The 21,219-nt window shown below is 36.6% G+C and overlaps 3 protein-coding genes and 4 non-coding genes across 7 annotated transcripts; 4 read left to right on the forward strand and 3 right to left on the reverse strand.

Annotated features, from left to right (window-relative positions):
- The first annotated feature begins 104 nt into the window (after window positions 1-104).
- On the forward strand, window positions 105-9,795 carry LOC123420219 (photosystem I assembly protein Ycf3). Its single transcript, XM_045107303.1, has 3 exons — window positions 105-7,554; window positions 8,314-8,541; window positions 9,265-9,795. Exons 1-3 carry the CDS (start codon window positions 7,431-7,433, stop codon window positions 9,423-9,425), a joined length of 513 nt encoding a protein of 170 aa, XP_044963238.1. The 5' UTR covers window positions 105-7,430; the 3' UTR covers window positions 9,426-9,795.
- On the reverse strand, window positions 3,777-3,849 carry TRNAF-GAA. Its single transcript has one exon. It is a non-coding gene; the product is annotated as a tRNA-Phe (tRNA).
- Window positions 5,446-5,518, forward strand: TRNAT-UGU. The gene has a single exon. It is a non-coding gene; the product is annotated as a tRNA-Thr (tRNA).
- TRNAS-GGA lies at window positions 6,734-6,820 on the reverse strand. Its single transcript has one exon. It is a non-coding gene; the product is annotated as a tRNA-Ser (tRNA).
- An 89-nt stretch (window positions 9,796-9,884) lies between the features above and the next one.
- LOC123420212 (photosystem I P700 chlorophyll a apoprotein A1) lies at window positions 9,885-15,424 on the forward strand. Its single transcript, XM_045107296.1, has one exon. The coding sequence runs from the start codon at window positions 10,097-10,099 to the stop codon at window positions 12,347-12,349; it is 2,253 nt and encodes a 750-aa protein (XP_044963231.1). The 5' UTR covers window positions 9,885-10,096; the 3' UTR covers window positions 12,350-15,424.
- Window positions 14,100-21,126, reverse strand: LOC123420214 (ATP synthase subunit alpha, chloroplastic). Its single transcript, XM_045107298.1, has one exon. It carries the CDS (start codon window positions 17,139-17,141, stop codon window positions 15,627-15,629), a length of 1,515 nt encoding a protein of 504 aa, XP_044963233.1. The 5' UTR covers window positions 17,142-21,126; the 3' UTR covers window positions 14,100-15,626.
- TRNAR-UCU lies at window positions 15,430-15,501 on the forward strand. The gene has a single exon. It is a non-coding gene; the product is annotated as a tRNA-Arg (tRNA).
- Window positions 21,127-21,219: the final 93 nt, after the last annotated feature.

The following is a 21,219-nucleotide window of genomic DNA, read 5'->3' on the forward strand; positions in this document are numbered from 1 at the left end:
TGTTATATACTAAATACTAAACTAAATACTAAACAGATACAGATCAAAGGGATATCCTCTGGCATTAGAAAATATTCATCTTGACAAGAAATTCTCTATATGTTAAGATATCTCTGATAAGGGCTATAGCTCAGTTCGGTAGAGCAACTCGTTTACACGTGCGCCAATGCTTTTCAAAGGAGCTTATTATGCAATGAACATAATCGATCTTATTGCAAAATCAATGTCTTACTTCATAGATTCGAGAGAATAGGAGAACAGTAGCCTGACAAACAGTCGGTTCAGTCCGATTCAGGTGCCAATTCAGGTGCCTAATCAAATAGAACCCTTATGGATTTGCTAGTTGATAAGGTAAATATCCAGCCCACTAAATGCTAGGCGTAATGAGGATAAGGGCCTCCAAAAAACTTCTTTTCGTTCTATGAACTTTAAGGTGTATGAAGTCTCATAGTTAACTCTTGCAGTGGAACGATAGAGACTCCATTTCACTTAGGTTGATTTAATTTAGACCAGAGGCAGACCTAAGTCAAGGTAATCCTCCTTTGAAACACTTTGGTATTGCTCCTAGATAGATCATAATACAAAAAATCAATCAGAGCACAGGGAGCCATCTCATTATCTTTCCGTAAAGAAAAACTATGGTGGACTAACTGATCTTTAAATCAGTTTATGAAAGAGCCCAATGCAAAAAAATGCATGTTGGGTCTTTGAAACAGTTCAAATCATTTCGATAATAATCCGTTTGATCTGTTTTACCGAGAAGGTCTACGGTTCGAATCCGTATAGCCCTAATATGCCCTTTTTTCTATTTTAGGATCTCTATCCTATGTTTTCTTTAGTTTAGTATAGTTTTCATTTTCGCATTAGTATTTGTTTATAGACTGGATAGGCGCCTGCGACATAGAATAGAGATAAAAGCATTACCAAAGGCTCATTCATCGAAAATCAAAATCATACAGACAGGAAAAGAAAAACGAAAAATAGAAAAAATAAAGTAAAGAGTAAATAAGAAAACAGAATATTCTGTCTCATAGTTCTGAAATAGAGTTCTTTATTTTTATTTTTATAGTATTACTTCTCATTATACTGCATAGATTAGTCCTACTATCTTAATTAGGTTCTAATTATTCTAATTAGTAGTATTCTCATTTTTATTTAATAGTCTCTTATTATTATTAAATAGTAAATAAAGGATAGAGCTATTCTTTTTTTATAGAGATTCTAGAGAAAGCGAGACAAAGTGAAACGATAAAGTTTTCTTTATATAAGAATTAGATCTACATACACCATATCTAAATAGAATGGAAATCCAAAAGAAAGGGAGTTGGGATTCCATTGGATGAATCTTTAAAGAAGATGCAGCACAGAGGAAACAAAGGCTAAACTAAGCGCTTTTGTTTGAACAAAAAAGATTCTTGTTTCACCGAGGAAAAGAGAGAAGTTCTGGATAAATTGACAATGCTGAATTGAATTGACTAATTTAAGTTCCGCCTATTCCACATTAATGGGAGTACATTATGTTTCTGCTTCACGAATATGATATTTTTTGGACATTTCTAATAATAGCAAGCCTTATTCCTATTTTGGCATTTTCGATTTCAGGGCTTTTAGCCCCGGTTAGTGAAGGACCAGAGAAGCTTTCTAGTTATGAATCGGGTATAGAACCCATGGGAGGGGCTTGGGTACAATTCCGAATACGCTATTATATGTTTGCGCTCGTTTTTGTTGTTTTTGATGTGGAAACCGTCTTTCTATACCCTTGGGCAATGAGTTTCGACGTATTGGGTGTATCCGTTTTTATCGAAGCTTTGATTTTCGTGCTTATCTTAGTTGTCGGTTTAGTTTATGCATGGCGAAAAGGAGCCTTGGAATGGTCTTAACTGAATATTTAGACAAAAAAAAAGAAGGAAAAGATTCTATTGAGACAGTTATGAATTTGATTGAGTTTCCCTTACTTGACCAAACAAGTTCCAATTCTGTTATTTCAACTACACTAAATGATCTTTCGAATTGGTCAAGACTCTCCAGTTTATGGCCCCTTCTATACGGTACCAGTTGTTGTTTCATTGAATTTGCTTCATTAATAGGTTCACGATTCGATTTTGATCGTTATGGATTGGTACCAAGATCAAGTCCTAGGCAAGCAGACCTAATTTTAACAGCCGGTACGGTAACAATGAAAATGGCTCCGTCTTTAGTGAGATTATACGAGCAAATGCCTGAACCAAAATACGTCATTGCTATGGGAGCCTGTACTATTACAGGGGGAATGTTCAGTACGGATTCCTATAGTACTGTTCGGGGAGTTGATAAGTTAATTCCTGTGGATGTCTACTTGCCGGGCTGCCCTCCTAAACCGGAGGCAGTTATAGATGCCCTAACAAAACTTCGTAAGAAGATATCGCGAGAAATAGTTGAGGATCGAACTCTATCTCAAAATAAAAAAAGATGTTTTACTACCAGTCACAAGCTTTATGTTAGGCGCAGTACTCATACAGGAACTTATGAGCAAGAATTGCTCTATCAATCACCATCGACATTAGATATATCTTCTGAAACTTTTTTAAAATCCAAAAGTCCAGTACCTTCCTACAAATTAGTGAATTAGGAGGGGGGGGCTCTTTTGTGTAGAAAAAGAAAAAGCAGAGCAATCTTTCAAACTTGCATCCGAAATGGGAAATATTTATACAAAGAGGGAGAGATGAAGACAATGCAGCAGGGTTGGTTATCTAATTGGCTAGTCAAACATGAGGTGGTTCATAGATCTTTGGGCTTTGATCACCGAGGAATAGAGACTTTACAAATAAAAGCAGGGGATTGGGATTCCATTGCTGTCATTTTATATGTATATGGTTATAATTATTTACGCTCCCAATGTGCTTATGATGTAGCACCCGGTGGATCTTTAGCTAGCGTGTATCATCTTACAAGAATACAATACGGTATAGATAATCCAGAAGAAGTCTGCATAAAAGTCTTTGCCCAAAAGGATAATCCTAGAATTCCGTCTGTCTTCTGGATTTGGAGAAGTGCCGATTTTCAAGAACGCGAATCTTATGATATGGTGGGAATCTCTTATGATAATCATCCGCGCCTTAAACGTATCCTAATGCCTGAAAGTTGGATAGGCTGGCCCTTACGTAAGGACTATATAACCCCCAATTTTTATGAAATACAAGATGCTCATTGAATGATAAGAAATTCGTGCTCACTTATACAACACAACTCCAGATTTTATTCAAGTCAAGGAATATTTTTAGGTTCTTTTCCTAGATGAAACGGAATACCTATTTATAATTAATTCCTATTATACAAAAGCATTCCAGATAGACTGAGCCAAAAAAGGGTTTCATTTGGATTCCCCTATTTTGAAAATCACATATTAATTTCCTTCATATGAACAGAAAAATAGGATGACTCAAAGAAGTTCTCTACCAGGAACTTTGTATCGCGCACATGACTTAGCACAACTAGGAAAATAAGATAAGATAAAGATAAGCAAGACTAAAAAAATATTCGTCGGAATAGTGGAATACAAAATAAAGAAACGCAAAAAAATAAAGGGGAACCTAATCTCACCCCCTTCCTTATCATAAAGAAAGGGTATATTTTAAAACTTCTCTAAAAAGAAGTGCCTCTATATTTATATTATAGATTTATCCACTTAGATGAATAAATCATACTCTATCTATATTATATATTATTAATAAATATGTATCACAATCCATCTCGAGGTATTTGGATCAATACCTATTCGGTGGATCTTTTTTTTTCTCTGCCAGGAACCAGATTTGAACTGGTGACACGAGGATTTTCAGTCCTCTGCTCTACCAACTGAGCTATCCTGACCTTTTCTTGTGCATCATCCTAGTAGAGTATTTGTATCTATGTCAATTAAAAGGACTAAAAAATCAATTAAAGTATTTCAAATTCAAAATTTGAAAGGGGGGGGGTAGCCCTATGCATTGTGCATGGTTTACTTAAATAATACTTAAAAATAGAGTGAATAACCAAGATTTCTTGCCGATACTCTAATAAAAAAGAAATCTATTCAATGAATAGGATAAGATCCATTGAGTTCTCTTCGCATTCCTTTCCTTTGTGAAAGAGTAGAATGAGAAAGCTAATGAATCTTAAACCCATTGATAAAAAGAAAAAAAAAGAGGATTTGGGGATAGAGGGACTTGAACCCTCACAACTTAAAAAGTCGACGGATTTTCCTTTTACTAGAAATTTCATTGTTGTCAGTATTGACATGTAGAATGGGACTCTCTCTTTGTCCTCGTCCGATTAATCCACTTTCTTTTTAAAAGTTCTCAAAACTTTGAATTTGAATTGAAGAATTTGATTATTCAATATTCGAATGGAGTGGATTCACAATAATTCAAAATAAAATTATGATATGAGTTTTTTATTTCATAATCATTTCGAATTTTATTTTGAAATTTTAAAAAAGATAAAGAACCTATATTATAATATGAGTTCTGTGATTAATCGTTTGCTATGTCAGTATCTATACGTGTTTATTAAATGTATAAAGTATAAAACCCCTCTTTCTCTAATTTAGAATTAGAAGGAATTCCACTAACAACACAACGTAATTAACTCGATTCGTTAGAACAGCTTCCATTGAGTCTCTGCACCTATCCTTTTCCTTTGTATTCTAGTTCGAGAATCCCTTCTCAAAACACGGATTTGGCTCAGGATTGCCCTTTTTTAATTCCAGGGTTTCTCTGAATTTGGAAGTTACCACTTAGCAGGTTTCCATACCAAGGCTCAATACAATCAAGTCCGTAGCGTCTACCGATTTCGCCATATCCCCACTTCCCTCTTCTTTGAGACCAGGATTCCTTGTGTAATTTCATCCATCTCTTAGTTTTTTTTTTGAATCATTGAGTTCATCACTCAACGTAGTCTAGCAGTTCAGTTCGACTCTATTTGAGAGACCCCGCTTGCTTATTGCAATTCTGAATTACATTGATTCTATCCTTGATGTATTTGCAATTCAATCCGAATCAATATATCCAAAACTTTTTATCTCCCCCACCTCCCGTCTTACTTTTTTATAGTATTCGAAATTATACTATAACGCTGGATATTTATTCTTTTTTTCTAATCAGAATTATCAATTTTATTTACTCTGACTTTATGTTCCCCTTAGTGAAATATTAATCCTCAAATTATTAACAAATAATAAAGTCTATAATGATCGAATGAAAATACCCATAAAGTCTATAATTTTCTTTTTAAATATCCTATAGTTAAGCATATCAAGCTAACTTTATCTTTAAGAAGTTTTAGTATTTTTTTATTTAGTATTTTTTTATAAGTAGAACTTCAAATTTAGAACTAGTTAATAGCTAAGAGTAATAACTAATATCTGAGATTTTACGGATTTCCTATACTATACCTATTTCTATTTGTTACACTATTTCCGTTATGTAAGCCCACTTAGCTCAGAGGTTAGAGCATCGCATTTGTAATGCGAGGGTCATCGGTTCAAATCCGATAGTCGGCTTTTTTTTTCTCTATCGATGTTCTACGAACAAGAATCTCTTTTTTTCCGAATTAAATGGAGAATCCAGGATCTTTTATGTTTTTTACCTTACTATTTTGCTAGATACAAAACAATAAAATAAATAATATATATACAAAAAATACAAAAAATACAGATTTTGATGAAATTCCATTTTTTGTGGTACTTTAGTTGATTTTACTCTGTTTATCCTGTAGTTTAATTCAGTTTTAATTTCGATGTATTCTGTAATGTAAATACAATGAAATTAATTGTGTAAAATGAAATTTCAATAAAAAAAAGGAGTCTTCATGTCCCGTTATCGAGGACCTCGTTTAAAAAAAATACGCCGTTTGGGAGCTTTACCAGGACTCACTAGAAAAACACCTAAATCCGGAAGTAATCTTAAAAAAAAATTCAATTCTGGGAAAAAGGAGCAATATCGTATTCGTCTTCAAGAAAAACAGAAATTGCGTTTTCATTATGGTCTGACAGAACGACAATTACTTAGATATGTACATATCGCTGGAAAAGCAAAAAGGTCAACAGGCCAGGTTTTACTACAATTACTTGAAATGCGTTTGGATAATATCCTTTTTCGATTGGGTATGGCTTCAACCATTCCTGGGGCCCGCCAATTAGTCAACCATAGACATATTTTAGTTAATGGCCGTATAGTCAATATACCAAGTTTTCGTTGCAAACCCCGAGATATTATTACTACGAAAGATAACCAAAGATCAAAAGGTCTGGTTCAAAATTATATTGCTTCATCGGACCCGGGGAAATTGCCAAGCCATTTGACGATTGACACATTGGAATATAAAGGACTAGTAAATAAAATCCTAGATAGGAAGTGGGTCGGTCTCAAAATAAATGAGTTGTTAGTTGTAGAATATTACTCTCGTCAGACTTGAACTTAATGAAAAAAGGAAAGGTTCATAGAATTTTCTTCCCCTTCCCCTTTCCCCGAACTAAATAGCCCTAAGACCATTACCATTAATTCGTATTTTCCCATCAACTAGCTAAAATTGATTAACCCTAGGATTAGGATCCTTTTTGCTTTTTTCCTCTATGTTTACATACCACAGTAATTTGCTATAGAGAATTTTTAATTTCTATTAAATAAAAATAAGATAATATAAGATATTATTACTGGAATAAATTGCTATTTGATTTGATACATTGTGATCCTTAACGTTGATGAATTAAGAAAAACGGAAAGAGAGGGATTCGAACCCTCGGTAAACAAAAGTCTACATAGCAGTTCCAATGCTACGCCTTGAACCGCTCGGCCATCTTTCCTACATAACTTATTATGGAAAATAAACTGAGTGAATAGCGAGTTTTCTTATTCCTGCAGTACAGGTACAACCGCAACCGCTCGGGGGTTCCCTAGTTCTATTGGAAAAATTCCTTTTGATCTAGGTGGAAGGATACAGGATTTTTTACTAGAAATTGCGCTCGCTATAAAATAAAAGTTTTAATTTAGGTTTTCCCGCAACTAAAGAAAAAGAGAATGCAAGAATTCTTCTTATTGCATAATAAAATAAAGAAACCTTAGAATTCCGTTTGCATAAGATACGCTACACCATTGAAATCAAAAATAGAGTATGAGACAATTAATAACTTTGAAAACACGAAATAGTTGATGACATAAGTTGTTGTTCAGAAATAGGAAAGTGGAATGAAATCCAGTCTTAGTCAAATATTGCATATCTCTTCGTGTCCAAGCAGAAGGAAAAGGATACAATTTGAGCTGAGCGGAAAATCCATATCTCTCTTATCCATTTAAAACATATGGATTTAGAGCATATGGATCAATCTATTTATAATTATAAGAATCGAATGTGTTTGTTTTTATGTTATTTTGTGAAGGAATGAAAACAATTCTATATAGAATGGCTTGGGAATTATGCCTAGATCCCGTGTAAATGGAAATTTCATTGATAAGACCTTCTCAATTATAGCCAATATTTTATTGCGAATAATTCCGACAACCTCAGGAGAAAAAAAGGCATTTACTTATTATAGAGATGGTGCGATTTGACTCTTTTTTTTTTTGCTTTTTTTTAGACCTACCTATACCTCAGTCTTAGGAAAAAGAAAAGGGGTTGGCATAGAGAGAACCAAATTTGTAAAGCAAGCAAACCCACGCTTCGGGAAGGTGAGGCGAACTAACAATTCCTTCCGTCGTGTATCCTCGATTGATGCGGCTTCAGATACTTCAATTGTAGATTTGAGTATTGAGCGAAAGGTTACACCTACAGGATATGGTATGGTATGGATTACAGGCCACTCTATTAGTATCCGTAGGCAGCATAGGGGAGAAAAGCACTACACCTAGAAATAGGAATCAACAAGAGAAAAACTTTGGTAGAAATTACCCCTTTCCTGATCGGTATCAGGGCTGGGAAGAATGGTTGGGATAACAAACAACCATCAGGTTTGTACTTTGGATACCCCTATAACCATCAAAGATCGTTGAAGTAGCTAATTCCTCTAAATAGGAGGCGTTGAGAACAAAGAAATTATTGGAGCTATCGTTTTCCTCTAGCATTAATAGAATTCATTGGTGTTAAGAAAAACCTCTTGTGGGAAGGTTGGCTAGAGATTTCTTGGAAAAATACCAGCCCCTTTCGGTTCATAATGAGACGGGACTAATTCTATTTTGATTCTATAGATTAAGATTATTTCGCTTAGTACTATTATGTACAGAAGGGAGGAGCCGTATGAGATGAAAACCTCATGTACGGTTTTGGAACGGAGATTTTTTGAATAGAATGAACGACCGTAACGGATGTTGGCTCAATCCGAAGGAAATTATGCGGAAGCTTTGCAAAATTATTATGAAGCTACGCGACTAGAAATCGATCCCTATGATCGAAGTTATATACTCTATAACATAGGCCTTATACACACAAGCAATGGAGAGCATACAAAGGCTTTGGAATATTATTTCCGGGCACTAGAACGAAACCCCTTCTTACCGCAAGCTTTTAATAATATGGCCGTGATCTGTCATTACGTGCGACTATCTCCACTATAGAAAGACAAAAAAAGAGAGGATCAAATTTTCTAGTAAATACTGGAAAAAAGGGCTTTCTACATAGGGATCGTAAAAACAACGATTTTTCCCTATCAGCTGTAGGAAGGAAGGACACTTCACGAGAATCAAAAAACGAAGAAAGTATGGCCTATACTACTACTCTATGGATAAAGTTTCTCAAATTGATAGAGAAAGCACCGTAAAGATCAATTAGTGAGCGACTGGGTCGATACAACTAAAAAAAACTGCTTACTTATCCCATGATATGGGGCAAAATTTAGGAATCCGCTTATGTAATAGAGCCGATCCACTAAGGGATTAAGCAGCGGTGTAGTATCAGATCCCAAAGATAGTAAGTTCTTTTTTCTTTCTTATGGAAAAAAGTCTTTTTCAAGGATTCTATAGAGATTTCATATATGAAACCGGGATAGTTACCTTTCAGAAAATTTGAACGAAGGCTCTATATCTATCTATGCTTCATTCTTCTGAAGGTGGGAAAAAAGATCAAACTAATTATTGAGAAAAATTAGGGTTTGAAACTTAGGTAATTAATTTCTTCTGCTTAACACAAGAACAAATTGGATCGATTTTTGATAAATCGAATTCAGTTAAGATAGGGGAAATTAAGATAGCAATTTCTGAGCCGTATGAGGTAGGAAACTCTCAAGTACGGTTCTAAGGGAAGGAACTGCCTATTCCGACCGAGGAGAACAGGCCATTCTAGAGGGTGATTCGGAAATTGCGGAAGCTTGGTTTGATCAAGCTGCTGAATATTGGAAACAAGCTATAGCGCTTACTCCGGGAAATTATATTGAAGCACAAAACTGGTTGAAGATTACGAAGCGCTTTGAATTTGAATAAGACCATGCTCCTTTTTTTTCCTAAAATGGATGGTTTGGTTGTTGATCCATTAATCAAATAAATTAGGTCGTAAGATCGAATCAAGAATTTCATTATATCCATTTCTTATACCTTCTATTTTATAAGATATTTCATAAGAATAAACCATAGGGATAGGGTCTAGAATAGAAGTAATAAAGTGAATAAAAAAAAGGGGGCCAATCTAAATATTGCTAATATATTAGAACCATCTTATTAATAATTCTAATGAGTTATCTTGGAATTTAGAATCAAATAAAAAATAAAAAACCCTATATTATGCTCAAGGAAAGTAGATATAGATAGGAGCTTATGCCCTAAAAAAAAATACACTAGTTTCTTAAATTTAAAATAAAAAAGATTTTTTCTTACGCCGAGAAATATTTGTTTTTTCAAGATAAACAATGTCCGTTAGGCACCTAACCTTTATGTCATAATAGATCCGAACACTTGCCTCGGATTGACTTTAATATATAATTGCTCCAGTGAATAACTAAAAAAAAAGAAGGGTGGTAGTATAGTAAAGAAAAGAACTAATCACAATATCTATCTTTCAAAATCTATCTTTCAAAATCTATCTTTCAAAGATTCACTAAAAAAAAAGACAGTTGGCGGGTCTCTTTGTATGTCTTGTCCGGAAAGAGGAGGAGTTAATGATTATTCGTTCGCCGGAACCAGAAGTAAAAATTGTTGTGGATAGGGATCCTGTAAAAACATCTTTTGAGGAATGGGCGAGACCCGGCCATTTCTCAAGAACACTAGCTAAGGGCCCTGATACTACCACTTGGATCTGGAACCTACATGCTGATGCTCACGATTTCGATAGTCATACTGGTGATTTGGAGGAGATTTCTAGAAAAGTTTTTAGTGCTCATTTCGGGCAACTTTCCATTATCTTTCTTTGGTTGAGTGGCATGTACTTTCATGGTGCCCGTTTTTCCAATTATGAAGCATGGCTAAGTGATCCTACTCACATTGGACCCAGTGCTCAGGTAGTTTGGCCTATAGTAGGGCAAGAAATATTGAATGGTGATGTAGGTGGGGGTTTCCGAGGAATCCAAATAACCTCTGGTTTTTTTCAGCTTTGGCGAGCATCTGGAATAACTAGTGAATTACAACTCTATTGTACTGCAATTGGTGCATTGGTTTTTGCAGCGTTAATGCTTTTTGCTGGTTGGTTCCATTATCACAAAGCCGCTCCCAAATTGGCCTGGTTCCAAGATGTAGAATCCATGTTGAATCACCACTTAGCGGGATTATTAGGACTTGGGTCTCTTTCTTGGGCGGGACACCAAATTCATGTATCTTTACCAATTAACCAATTTCTTGACGCTGGGGTGGATCCTAAAGAGATACCACTTCCTCATGAATTTATCTTGAATCGGGACCTTTTGGCTCAACTTTATCCTAGTTTTGCCGAAGGAGCAACCCCTTTTTTCACTTTAAATTGGTCCAAATACGCAGAATTTCTGACTTTTCGTGGAGGACTAGATCCAGTAACCGGTGGTCTCTGGCTGACCGATATTGCACACCATCATTTAGCTATTGCTATTCTTTTCCTAATCGCAGGTCATATGTATAGGACCAACTGGGGTATTGGCCATGGACTTAAAGATATTTTGGAGGCTCACAAGGGCCCATTTACAGGACAAGGCCATAAGGGTCTTTATGAAATCTTAACAACGTCATGGCATGCTCAATTATCTCTTAACCTAGCTATGCTAGGCTCTACAACCATTGTTGTAGCTCATCATATGTATTCTATGCCTCCCTATCCATACCTAGCTACTGACTATGGTACACAACTTTCCTTGTTCACACACCACATGTGGATTGGCGGATTTCTAATAGTCGGTGCTGCTGCACATGCAGCAATTTTTATGGTAAGAGACTATGATCCAACTACTCGATACAACGATCTATTAGATCGCGTCCTTAGACACCGCGATGCAATCATATCCCACCTTAACTGGGTATGTATATTTCTAGGTTTTCACAGTTTTGGCTTGTACATTCATAATGATACCATGAGTGCTTTAGGCCGTCCACAAGATATGTTTTCGGATACCGCCATACAATTACAACCTATCTTTGCTCAATGGGTACAAAATATCCATGCTACTGCGCCTGGCGTAACAGCTCCTGGTGCAACAACAAGTACTAGCTTAACGTGGGGAGGCGGCGAGTTAGTAGCAGTAGGTGGCAAAGTGGCTTTGTTACCGATTCCATTAGGAACCGCAGATTTTTTAGTCCATCACATTCATGCATTTACCATACATGTGACTGTATTAATACTTTTGAAAGGTGTTTTATTTGCTCGGAGTTCCCGTTTGATACCCGATAAAGCAAATCTAGGTTTTCGCTTTCCTTGCGATGGGCCTGGCCGAGGGGGAACATGTCAAGTATCTGCTTGGGATCATGTTTTCTTAGGTTTATTCTGGATGTACAATGCAATTTCGGTAGTCATTTTCCATTTCAGTTGGAAAATGCAGTCGGATGTTTGGGGTACCATAAGTGATCAAGGGGTGGTAACTCATATTACAGGGGGAAACTTTGCACAGAGTTCCATTACGATTAATGGGTGGCTTCGAGATTTCTTGTGGGCACAGGCATCGCAAGTCATTCAGTCTTATGGTTCTTCATTATCTGCATATGGTCTTTTTTTCTTAGGTGCTCATTTTGTCTGGGCCTTCAGTTTAATGTTTTTATTCAGCGGCCGTGGTTATTGGCAAGAACTCATTGAATCTATCGTTTGGGCTCATAACAAATTAAAAGTTGCTCCTGCTACTCAGCCTAGAGCCTTGAGCATTATACAAGGACGTGCTGTAGGAGTAACCCATTACCTTCTGGGTGGAATTGCCACGACATGGGCATTCTTCTTAGCGAGAATTATTGCAGTAGGATAGTGGCTAGGAGGATTTGAAAGGCATTATGGAATTAAGATTTCCCAGGTTTAGCCAAGGCTTAGCTCAGGACCCCACTACTCGTCGTATTTGGTTTGGTATTGCTACCGCACATGATTTCGAAAGTCATGATGATATTACTGAAGAACGTCTTTATCAGAACATTTTTGCTTCTCACTTTGGGCAATTAGCAATAATCTTTCTATGGACGTCCGGAAATCTGTTTCATGTAGCTTGGCAAGGAAATTTTGAATCATGGATACAGGATCCTTTACACGTAAGACCTATTGCTCATGCGATTTGGGATCCTCATTTTGGTCAACCCGCTGTGGAAGCCTTTACTCGAGGAGGTGCTGCTGGTCCAGTGAATATTGCTTATTCTGGGGTTTATCAGTGGTGGTATACAATAGGATTACGCACCAATGAAGATCTTTATACTGGAGCTCTTTTTCTATTATTTCTTTCTACGCTGTCCTTAATAGCGAGTTGGTTACATCTACAACCCAAATGGAAACCAAGCCTTTCGTGGTTCAAAAACGCGGAATCTCGTCTCAATCATCATTTGTCAGGACTTTTCGGGGTAAGTTCTTTGGCTTGGACAGGACATTTAGTTCATGTTGCTATTCCCGCATCCAGGGGGGAGTACGTTCGATGGAATAATTTCTTAGATGTATTACCCTATCCCCAGGGGTTGGGACCCCTTTTGACGGGTCAGTGGAATCTTTATGCCCAAAACCCTGATTCGAGTAATCATTTATTTGGTACCGCTCAAGGAGCGGGAACTGCCATTCTAACTCTTCTTGGGGGATTCCATCCACAAACACAAAGTTTGTGGCTGACTGATATGGCTCACCATCATTTAGCTATTGCATTTATTTTTCTCATTGCCGGTCACATGTATCGAACTAACTTCGGAATTGGGCACAGTATTAAAGATCTTTTAGAAGCGCATACTCCTCCGGGGGGTCGATTAGGGCGTGGGCATAAGGGCCTTTATGACACAATCAACAATTCGATTCATTTTCAGTTAGGTCTTGCTCTAGCTTCTTTAGGGGTTATTACTTCCTTAGTAGCTCAACATATGTACTCTTTACCTCCTTATGCATTCATAGCACAAGACTTTACTACTCAAGCTGCTTTATATACTCATCACCAATATATTGCGGGGTTCATCATGACAGGGGCTTTTGCTCATGGAGCTATTTTTTTCATTAGGGATTACAATCCGGAACAGAATGAGGATAATGTATTGGCAAGAATGTTAGACCATAAAGAAGCTATCATATCTCATTTAAGTTGGGCTAGCCTCTTTCTAGGATTCCATACCTTGGGCCTTTATGTTCATAACGACGTCATGCTTGCTTTTGGTACTCCAGAAAAGCAAATCTTGATCGAACCTATATTTGCCCAATGGATACAATCTGCTCATGGCAAGACGACATATGGGTTCGATATACTCTTATCTTCAACGAATGGCCCCGCTTTCAATGCGGGTCGAAGCCTATGGTTGCCCGGATGGTTGAATGCTGTTAATGAGAATAGTAATTCGCTTTTCTTAACAATAGGACCTGGGGATTTCTTGGTTCATCATGCTATTGCTCTAGGTTTGCATACAACTACATTGATTTTAGTAAAGGGCGCTTTAGACGCACGCGGTTCCAAATTAATGCCGGATAAAAAGGATTTTGGGTATAGTTTTCCTTGTGACGGCCCAGGGCGCGGCGGTACTTGTGATATTTCTGCTTGGGACGCATTTTATTTGGCAGTTTTCTGGATGTTAAATACCATTGGGTGGGTTACTTTTTATTGGCATTGGAAACATATCACATTATGGCAGGGCAACGTTTCACAATTTAATGAATCCTCCACTTATTTGATGGGATGGTTAAGAGATTACCTATGGTTAAACTCTTCACAACTTATCAATGGATATAATCCTTTTGGGATGAATAGTTTATCGGTATGGGCTTGGATGTTCTTATTTGGACATCTTGTTTGGGCTACTGGATTTATGTTCTTAATTTCTTGGCGGGGGTATTGGCAGGAATTAATTGAGACTTTAGCATGGGCTCATGAACGCACACCTTTAGCTAATTTAATTCGCTGGAGAGATAAGCCTGTGGCTCTTTCCATTGTGCAAGCAAGATTGGTTGGATTAGCTCACTTTTCCGTGGGTTATATATTCACTTATGCAGCTTTCTTGATTGCCTCAACATCAGGCAAGTTTGGTTAATTTAGTTTGTTTTTTTGTACTGTATCAGCACCTAGTTCATTACTCTTGATAGAGAGGGAGGATCCGCCTTCTTAAATTTCTTTTTCTATTTATTTTTCCATCTAGGATTAGAACCGTATACTTGATAATAATAGCAACGGCACATTATGGCAAAAAAGAGTTTGATTCAGAGGGAGAAGAAGCGGCAGAAATTAGAACAGAAATATCATTTGATTCGTCAATCTTTAAAAAAAAAGATAAGAAGCAAAGTTTCTCCCTTGAGTTTGAGTGAAAAAACGAAAATGCGAGAAAAATTGCAATCCCTACCGCGTAATAGTGCACCTACACGCCTTCATCGACGTTGTTTTTTGACCGGAAGACCTAGAGCTAACTATCGACATTTTGGGCTATCCGGACACGTACTTCGAGAAATGGTTTATGAATGTTTATTACCGGGTGCAACAAGATCCAGTTGGTAAGGATAAAATACCCTTTCGTATTTGTATGGATTTCTGGAATTGATAATCATAGAGGAGCCCTCTTTACCATTCTGTATAAATGGACTATTCTATTTGTATAGATATGGTAGAGGGACGTATCGAACCCTCTTTTATCCACTAGTTACCCCTCTTTAGTTTAAGAGTATAGAGCAGTTTGGTAGCTCATAAGTCTCATAACCTTGGGGTTGCGGGTTCGATTCCCACTACCGGCCCCATACTCCTTCTTTAATGATATATGCATGATATATACATCATCCATTTGTATCTGGATTTTTTGATTTCCTAAAAGAGTTTTGGTCTAACAGTTTTTTCTCGGAAGAAGACAACAAATAAAAGAAAGAATAAAAGAAAGAATAAAATACGAAAGAAAAGCGTCCATTGTCTAATGGATAGGACAGAGGTCTTCTAAACCTTTGGTATAGGTTCAAATCCTATTGGACGCAATCTTATTTCTATCTATTCTTTAAATAACTATACTAAACTAAAAACAAAGAAAACTTTTTTGCATGATTCAAATAACAAGAGTAGACATGCAAAATAACAAGAGTAGATATGCCAAATTTATTTGTTACTGAAGGGAAAACCGTTCCAGCTGTTCCTGAATAGCTTCCTTCAAAAGGATTTCCGCTTGCTCGGTGAATGTCTTGCTAGAAGATATAATTTCTTGGAATTGAGGTTTAGTATCTTTTAGGTGTTTACGTAACTCATCCAGAAATTTATTTACCTGTTCGATTTCTAACGAATCAAGATATCCTCTTGTTCCGGTATAAATAGTAGCTATCTGCTCTTCCACTGGGAGAGGATTTGCCTGGGATTGTTTAAGCAATTCCCTTAATCGTCGACCCCTTGCCAATTGATTCTGACTTGTTTTATCGAGAGCAGAGGCGAATTGTGCAAAGGCTTGTAACTCTGCGAATTGAGCTAGTTCCAATTTTGATTTGCCAGCTACTTGTTTCATGGCTTTAATTTGAGCCGCGGATCCTACTCTGGAAACAGAAATACCCACATTAATAGCGGGTCGAATTCCGGCATTGAATAGATCCGCCGATAAGAATATTTGTCCATCTGTAATGGAGATTACATTAGTAGGAATATAGGCGGAAACGTCTCCAGATTGAGTCTCAACTATTGGTAAAGCGGTCATACTTCCTTCGCCTAAAAGAGAATTTAATTTAGCGGCTCTTTCTAAAAGGCGTGAATGCAAATAAAAAACATCCCCTGGATAAGCCTCACGGCCGGGAGGTCTTCTTAATAGAAGGGACATTTGGCGATAAGCTTGTGCCTGTTTGGAGAGATCATCATAAATTATTAAAGTATGCCGTTCGCGGTACATAAAATACTCAGCCAGGGCTGCTCCCGTATAAGGAGCGAGGTATTGTAATGTAGCAGGTGAATCCGCCATTTCAGCTACTACAATAGTGTATTCCATGGCCCCCTCCTCATGGAAAGTAGTTACTACTTGAGCTACGGAGGATGCTCTTTGACCGATAGCTACATAAACACATATTACACCTTGCCCTTTTTGATTGAGAATTGTATCTGTAGCTACTGCTGTTTTGCCAGTCTGTCTGTCCCCAATAATTAACTCTCGCTGACCGCGCCCTATAGGAATCATCGAATCGATAGCAATAAGCCCTGTTTGAAGAGGTTCGTATACGGAACGCCTGGAAATTATACTTGGAGCAGGAGATTCAATTAAGCGAGATTCGGAAGCTATAATTTCGCCTTTCCCATCAATAGGTTTAGCCAGAGCATTTACAACACGACCCAAGTAAGCCTCACTCACGGGTATCTGAGCAATTCTTCCTGTTGCTTTTACAAAACTGCCCTCTTGTATCATCAACCCATCGCCCATTAATACAATCCCAACATTTTTGGATTCCAAATTCAGAGCAATACCCCTAGTACCTTCTGCAAATTGGACTAATTCACCCGACATTATTTCACCAAGACCTATAATACGAGCAATCCCATCCCCCACTTGAACTACGCGACCTATATTCTCAATCCCTACTTTCCTATTATATTGTTCAATACGTTCGCGGAGAATTTTATGAATTTCGTCGACTCGAAGGGTTGCCATTAGTGTTTCTTGACTCTTTTTTCGAAAGCAAGGGGAAAAATAATGCCTAAATTCTAAACGAAAGTAGAAGTTCAAGGCCTAATTAATTTAATTATCTCTTCCATTCCAGGGACCCGAGAATGCCAATATTAGCACGAATCGTACGGAAATGTAACTCGGTATTCAAACAACTATTCAGAGTTCCTAGAGCTCCTTGTACGGCCTGTTGGAAAACCCGCTGTCGGACCTGATTCATTGCCCTTTGTTTTTCAAAATAAAGGGTTTCGTTTTTAGACTTTTCTAATTGTTCCAAACTAATAGAAGTAGCATTAATCAAATTTGCTTTTTCTCGTTCTATCTCAGAGTATCCATTCATTCGATACTCATCCGCTTCTAGTTCGACTTTCTGTAATCGAATCCGAGCTTTTTCGAGTTGCTCAATGGTCCCTCTACGCAATTCTTCTGAATTTCGAATAGTACTCAAGATCCTCTGTTTTCGATTATCTAATAAATCTTTTAATGAAAGTAGATTATTTTGTAAGTTTACAACTTTTATGATCTCTTCCCGAACCAAACATGAATCTTTCGATTCATTTGGCTCTCACGCTCCTTTTTTTCTTTTTTTGCTATAGCAATTTCCATATCTTTTTTTAAGTATAAGTAATGAGCCTATCCTCTATCTTATTTTTTATGTTTATATTTCAATATACCGAAACCTATATAAGACTAGATAAATATTAAGAGGACTCTTCCGCCTAGATAAAAATATATCATGGTCAGCAAAGTTGTTTCTTTATTTATATTTGCCCTTTAGTTAATAATTTCAATTTCATTAAGAAAAACTAACTAAATAAATGGAAAATGAAAATTAATAGAATTCTTTTTTTTTTTTCTTCAAATCCAAAAAATTTCTCTTTTTTATACATAGGTCGTCGATTCGGCATTGGTTAAAAAAGGGCAGGGTGCCCTCTTCTTTTTTTTTCTAGTAAATAGTTCAAACCATTTTATCGATATGAGTGTTCTATATCAGATAAATTTTACATTAGCTATTTCCCGTTTAAATTCGGTACTAATACTAATATAGTTGTAGAAAGAGTACCTCTTTTTGCCTGGACTTCAAGCAGTTTAGCTTTAACCGTGTTAATGGTCTCACATTCTTGGTTTATAGAGAATCAAAATTGATTTACCAATGAGTCGCGAAATGCTATGGTTCTTCCATATGATTTCTGAATTTATTCAGAAGTAATTCGTCGAGATCGTGCACCCTTTTCTTATTTATCCGAAAAATACTAAAAAATATTCTAAAGTGCAGCCGGATAGATCCAATCTATTCTTGAAATAGACAACTCGCACACACTCCCTTTCCAAAAAAAATCAAAACACCAACCACTACAGTTAGATTTATTAGATTTGTTGCTAAAATATCGGTATTAAGCCCGAAACTGCCAGCGGATGGCCAGTGAGCTAAAAAAACGAAAGAATGGGTTACATTTTTCATATGCTCTCCTCTTATAGATAGGACGAACAAAGAACAAAGTTTTTCGATCACTTACTTCGCTCGCCCTTTTTTGATCGGTTTTTTTAATGCAAATAGATTCAATCTAGTAATTTCTTTTAGATTAAGTCTTAGGTCTTGTTTGACCGGTGAAAGGCTTCCTTTGTTGAAATGTTCCGTTCCCAAAATTCCTAAAATAAAAGGAAAAAACTTTCCACTTTCCTAAACTAAGGACGGGAAATAAGAAGGCGAGCATATCTTCTAAATTAATCATACTCAACTCAGCCCTTCCTAGAATGCGGTATTATCTGTCCCGATAAATAGATAATTCCAGGAGTAATAAATAGGAGTAAATTAAATAAAGTATTGATATAATTGGAATTGCGGAAGCAAATACCAATTTACTAAAAAAAGAAAAAAGTATCTAATCGAAATCGAAAGAACTTTTTTTTTTAGGATTAAACAAAAGGGTTCGCAAATAAAAGCGCTAGTGCCACAACTAGTCCATAAATTGTTAAAGCTTCCATAAAAGCTAGACTAAGCAATAAAGTACCTCGTATTTTACCTTCTGCTTCTGGCTGTCTCGCAATACCTTCTACAGCTTGTCCTGCAGCAGTACCTTGACCAACTCCAGGTCCAATAGAAGCAAGCCCTACGGCCAATCCAGCAGCAATAACAGAAGCAGCAGCAATTAGTGGATTCATGGTGAGTAGTTCCTCGTGTCAAAAAAAAAGAAATGGTTAAGGATACAATCAACCAAAAAATTCTTACTTCTAAGCTCTATTGGGGAGAAGTAAAGTAACTAAAAAGTACAAATTGAAATCAAATTGAAATGTGAATTGTCCGAACTACATAGAAGGGAATTCTATATCCATATATCGGATTAGATAATGAATCTAACCTAGGAATATATAATATAATATCAATATCCTATATACATTTGTTTCTTCTATTTTGTTTGCATATTTTCTCATTTTCTATTGAATCGGATTCTAAAATCATTGCTTAAAGTGGAAACCCGCATAAAAGAGGACTCCACTTATAGATATTAAGGATATTTATTATAGTATAGATCTAGCCTGACTCCACCCTCCTTAATGCATATATACTTTGAAAATTCCATAATATAGTCTATTCTATTCTCTCTCCTACAACTCTAGGCTATATATTCATACGCATTTCTAACTATTGCAACCAAGCAGATTATCTGGAACCATGCATGAATTGAGCTAAGCTGAAAAAAAAAATACTATATTCCAAAACTAGTCAATTCAATGATGACCCTCCATGGATTCACCTATATAGGCTGCGGCTAATGTTGCAAAAATAAGAGCTTGAATACCGCTTGTAAATAATCCAAGAAACATGACCGGTATAGGGATTACTAAGGGGACTAAAGAAACAAGAACAACAACGACTAATTCATCCGCCAATATATTCCCGAAAAGTCGAAAGCTAAGCGATAATGGTTTTGTGAAATCTTCTAGGATGTTAATTGGTAAAAGGATTGGGGTTGGTTTAATATATTTCTCGAAATAGCTCAATCCTTTTTTGCTAAGACCAGCATAAAAATATGCCGCTGACGTGAGTAAAGCTAAAGCAACAGTAGTATTTATATCATTCGTGGGCGCTGCTAATTCCCCATGGGGTAACTCTATAATTTTCCAAGGTAAAAGAGCACCCGACCAATTTGAAACAAAAATAAAAAGGAACATAGTTCCAATAAAGGGAACCCAGGGACCATATTCTTCTCCAATCTGAGTTTTGCTCAAGTCTCGAATAAACTCAAGGACATATTCAAAAAAATTCTGCCCGTCGGTCGGGATGGTTTGTGGATTCCGAACAGCTATGACAACTGAACCTAGCAAGATAGTAATTACGACCCAAGAAGTGATGAGTACCTGGGCATGAATTTGAAAACCTCCTATTTGCCAATAGAAGTGTTGGCCTACTTCTACACCCGATATATCGTATAACCCCTTGAGTGTTTTAATGGAACAAGGTATAATATTCATATTGTCCTCTGATAAAAATTGAACTTCAAAAAAGGAATTCTTTTGATTCAACCATCTCTTTCTCAACTCAGCAACTTGAACTATTAATTTGATATTTAGGATACCAAGAAAGCACATCAGATCATAATATATATCAATACCCTCTAATATATATCAATATTCCCCTTCTTTTTTCTATGCAAAACAAATTCTATGCAAAAAAAGATATAGTAAGTCATTCCATAAATCTACGCAGTTGTCCAAGAATTCACTATATATTCTTAATCAACGATTTCTTATATAGAGAGAACGGCCCTCACAAATTGAAAATACTAATTTGTTAAGAATCAATCGAATTGAAGTCATAGTGTCATCGTTGGCTGGAATCGATATATTCGCGAGATCCGGGTCACAATTTGTATCGACTAAAGAAATAGTAGGAATTCCCAAAATGGCACATTCCCGAAGAGCTATATACTCTTTTTGCTGATCAAGGACGATCACAATGTCTGGCAATCTCGTCATATATTTGATCCCGCCGAGATACCTTTGTAAGGTAGATAATTTTCTCTTCAAGATTGCCACATCTCTTTTTGGGAGATGGTGGAAT

This window comes from Hordeum vulgare, unplaced genomic scaffold (genome assembly GCF_904849725.1).
Source record: "Hordeum vulgare subsp. vulgare unplaced genomic scaffold, MorexV3_pseudomolecules_assembly, whole genome shotgun sequence".
In the NCBI taxonomy this organism is placed as follows: domain Eukaryota; kingdom Viridiplantae; phylum Streptophyta; class Magnoliopsida; order Poales; family Poaceae; genus Hordeum; species Hordeum vulgare.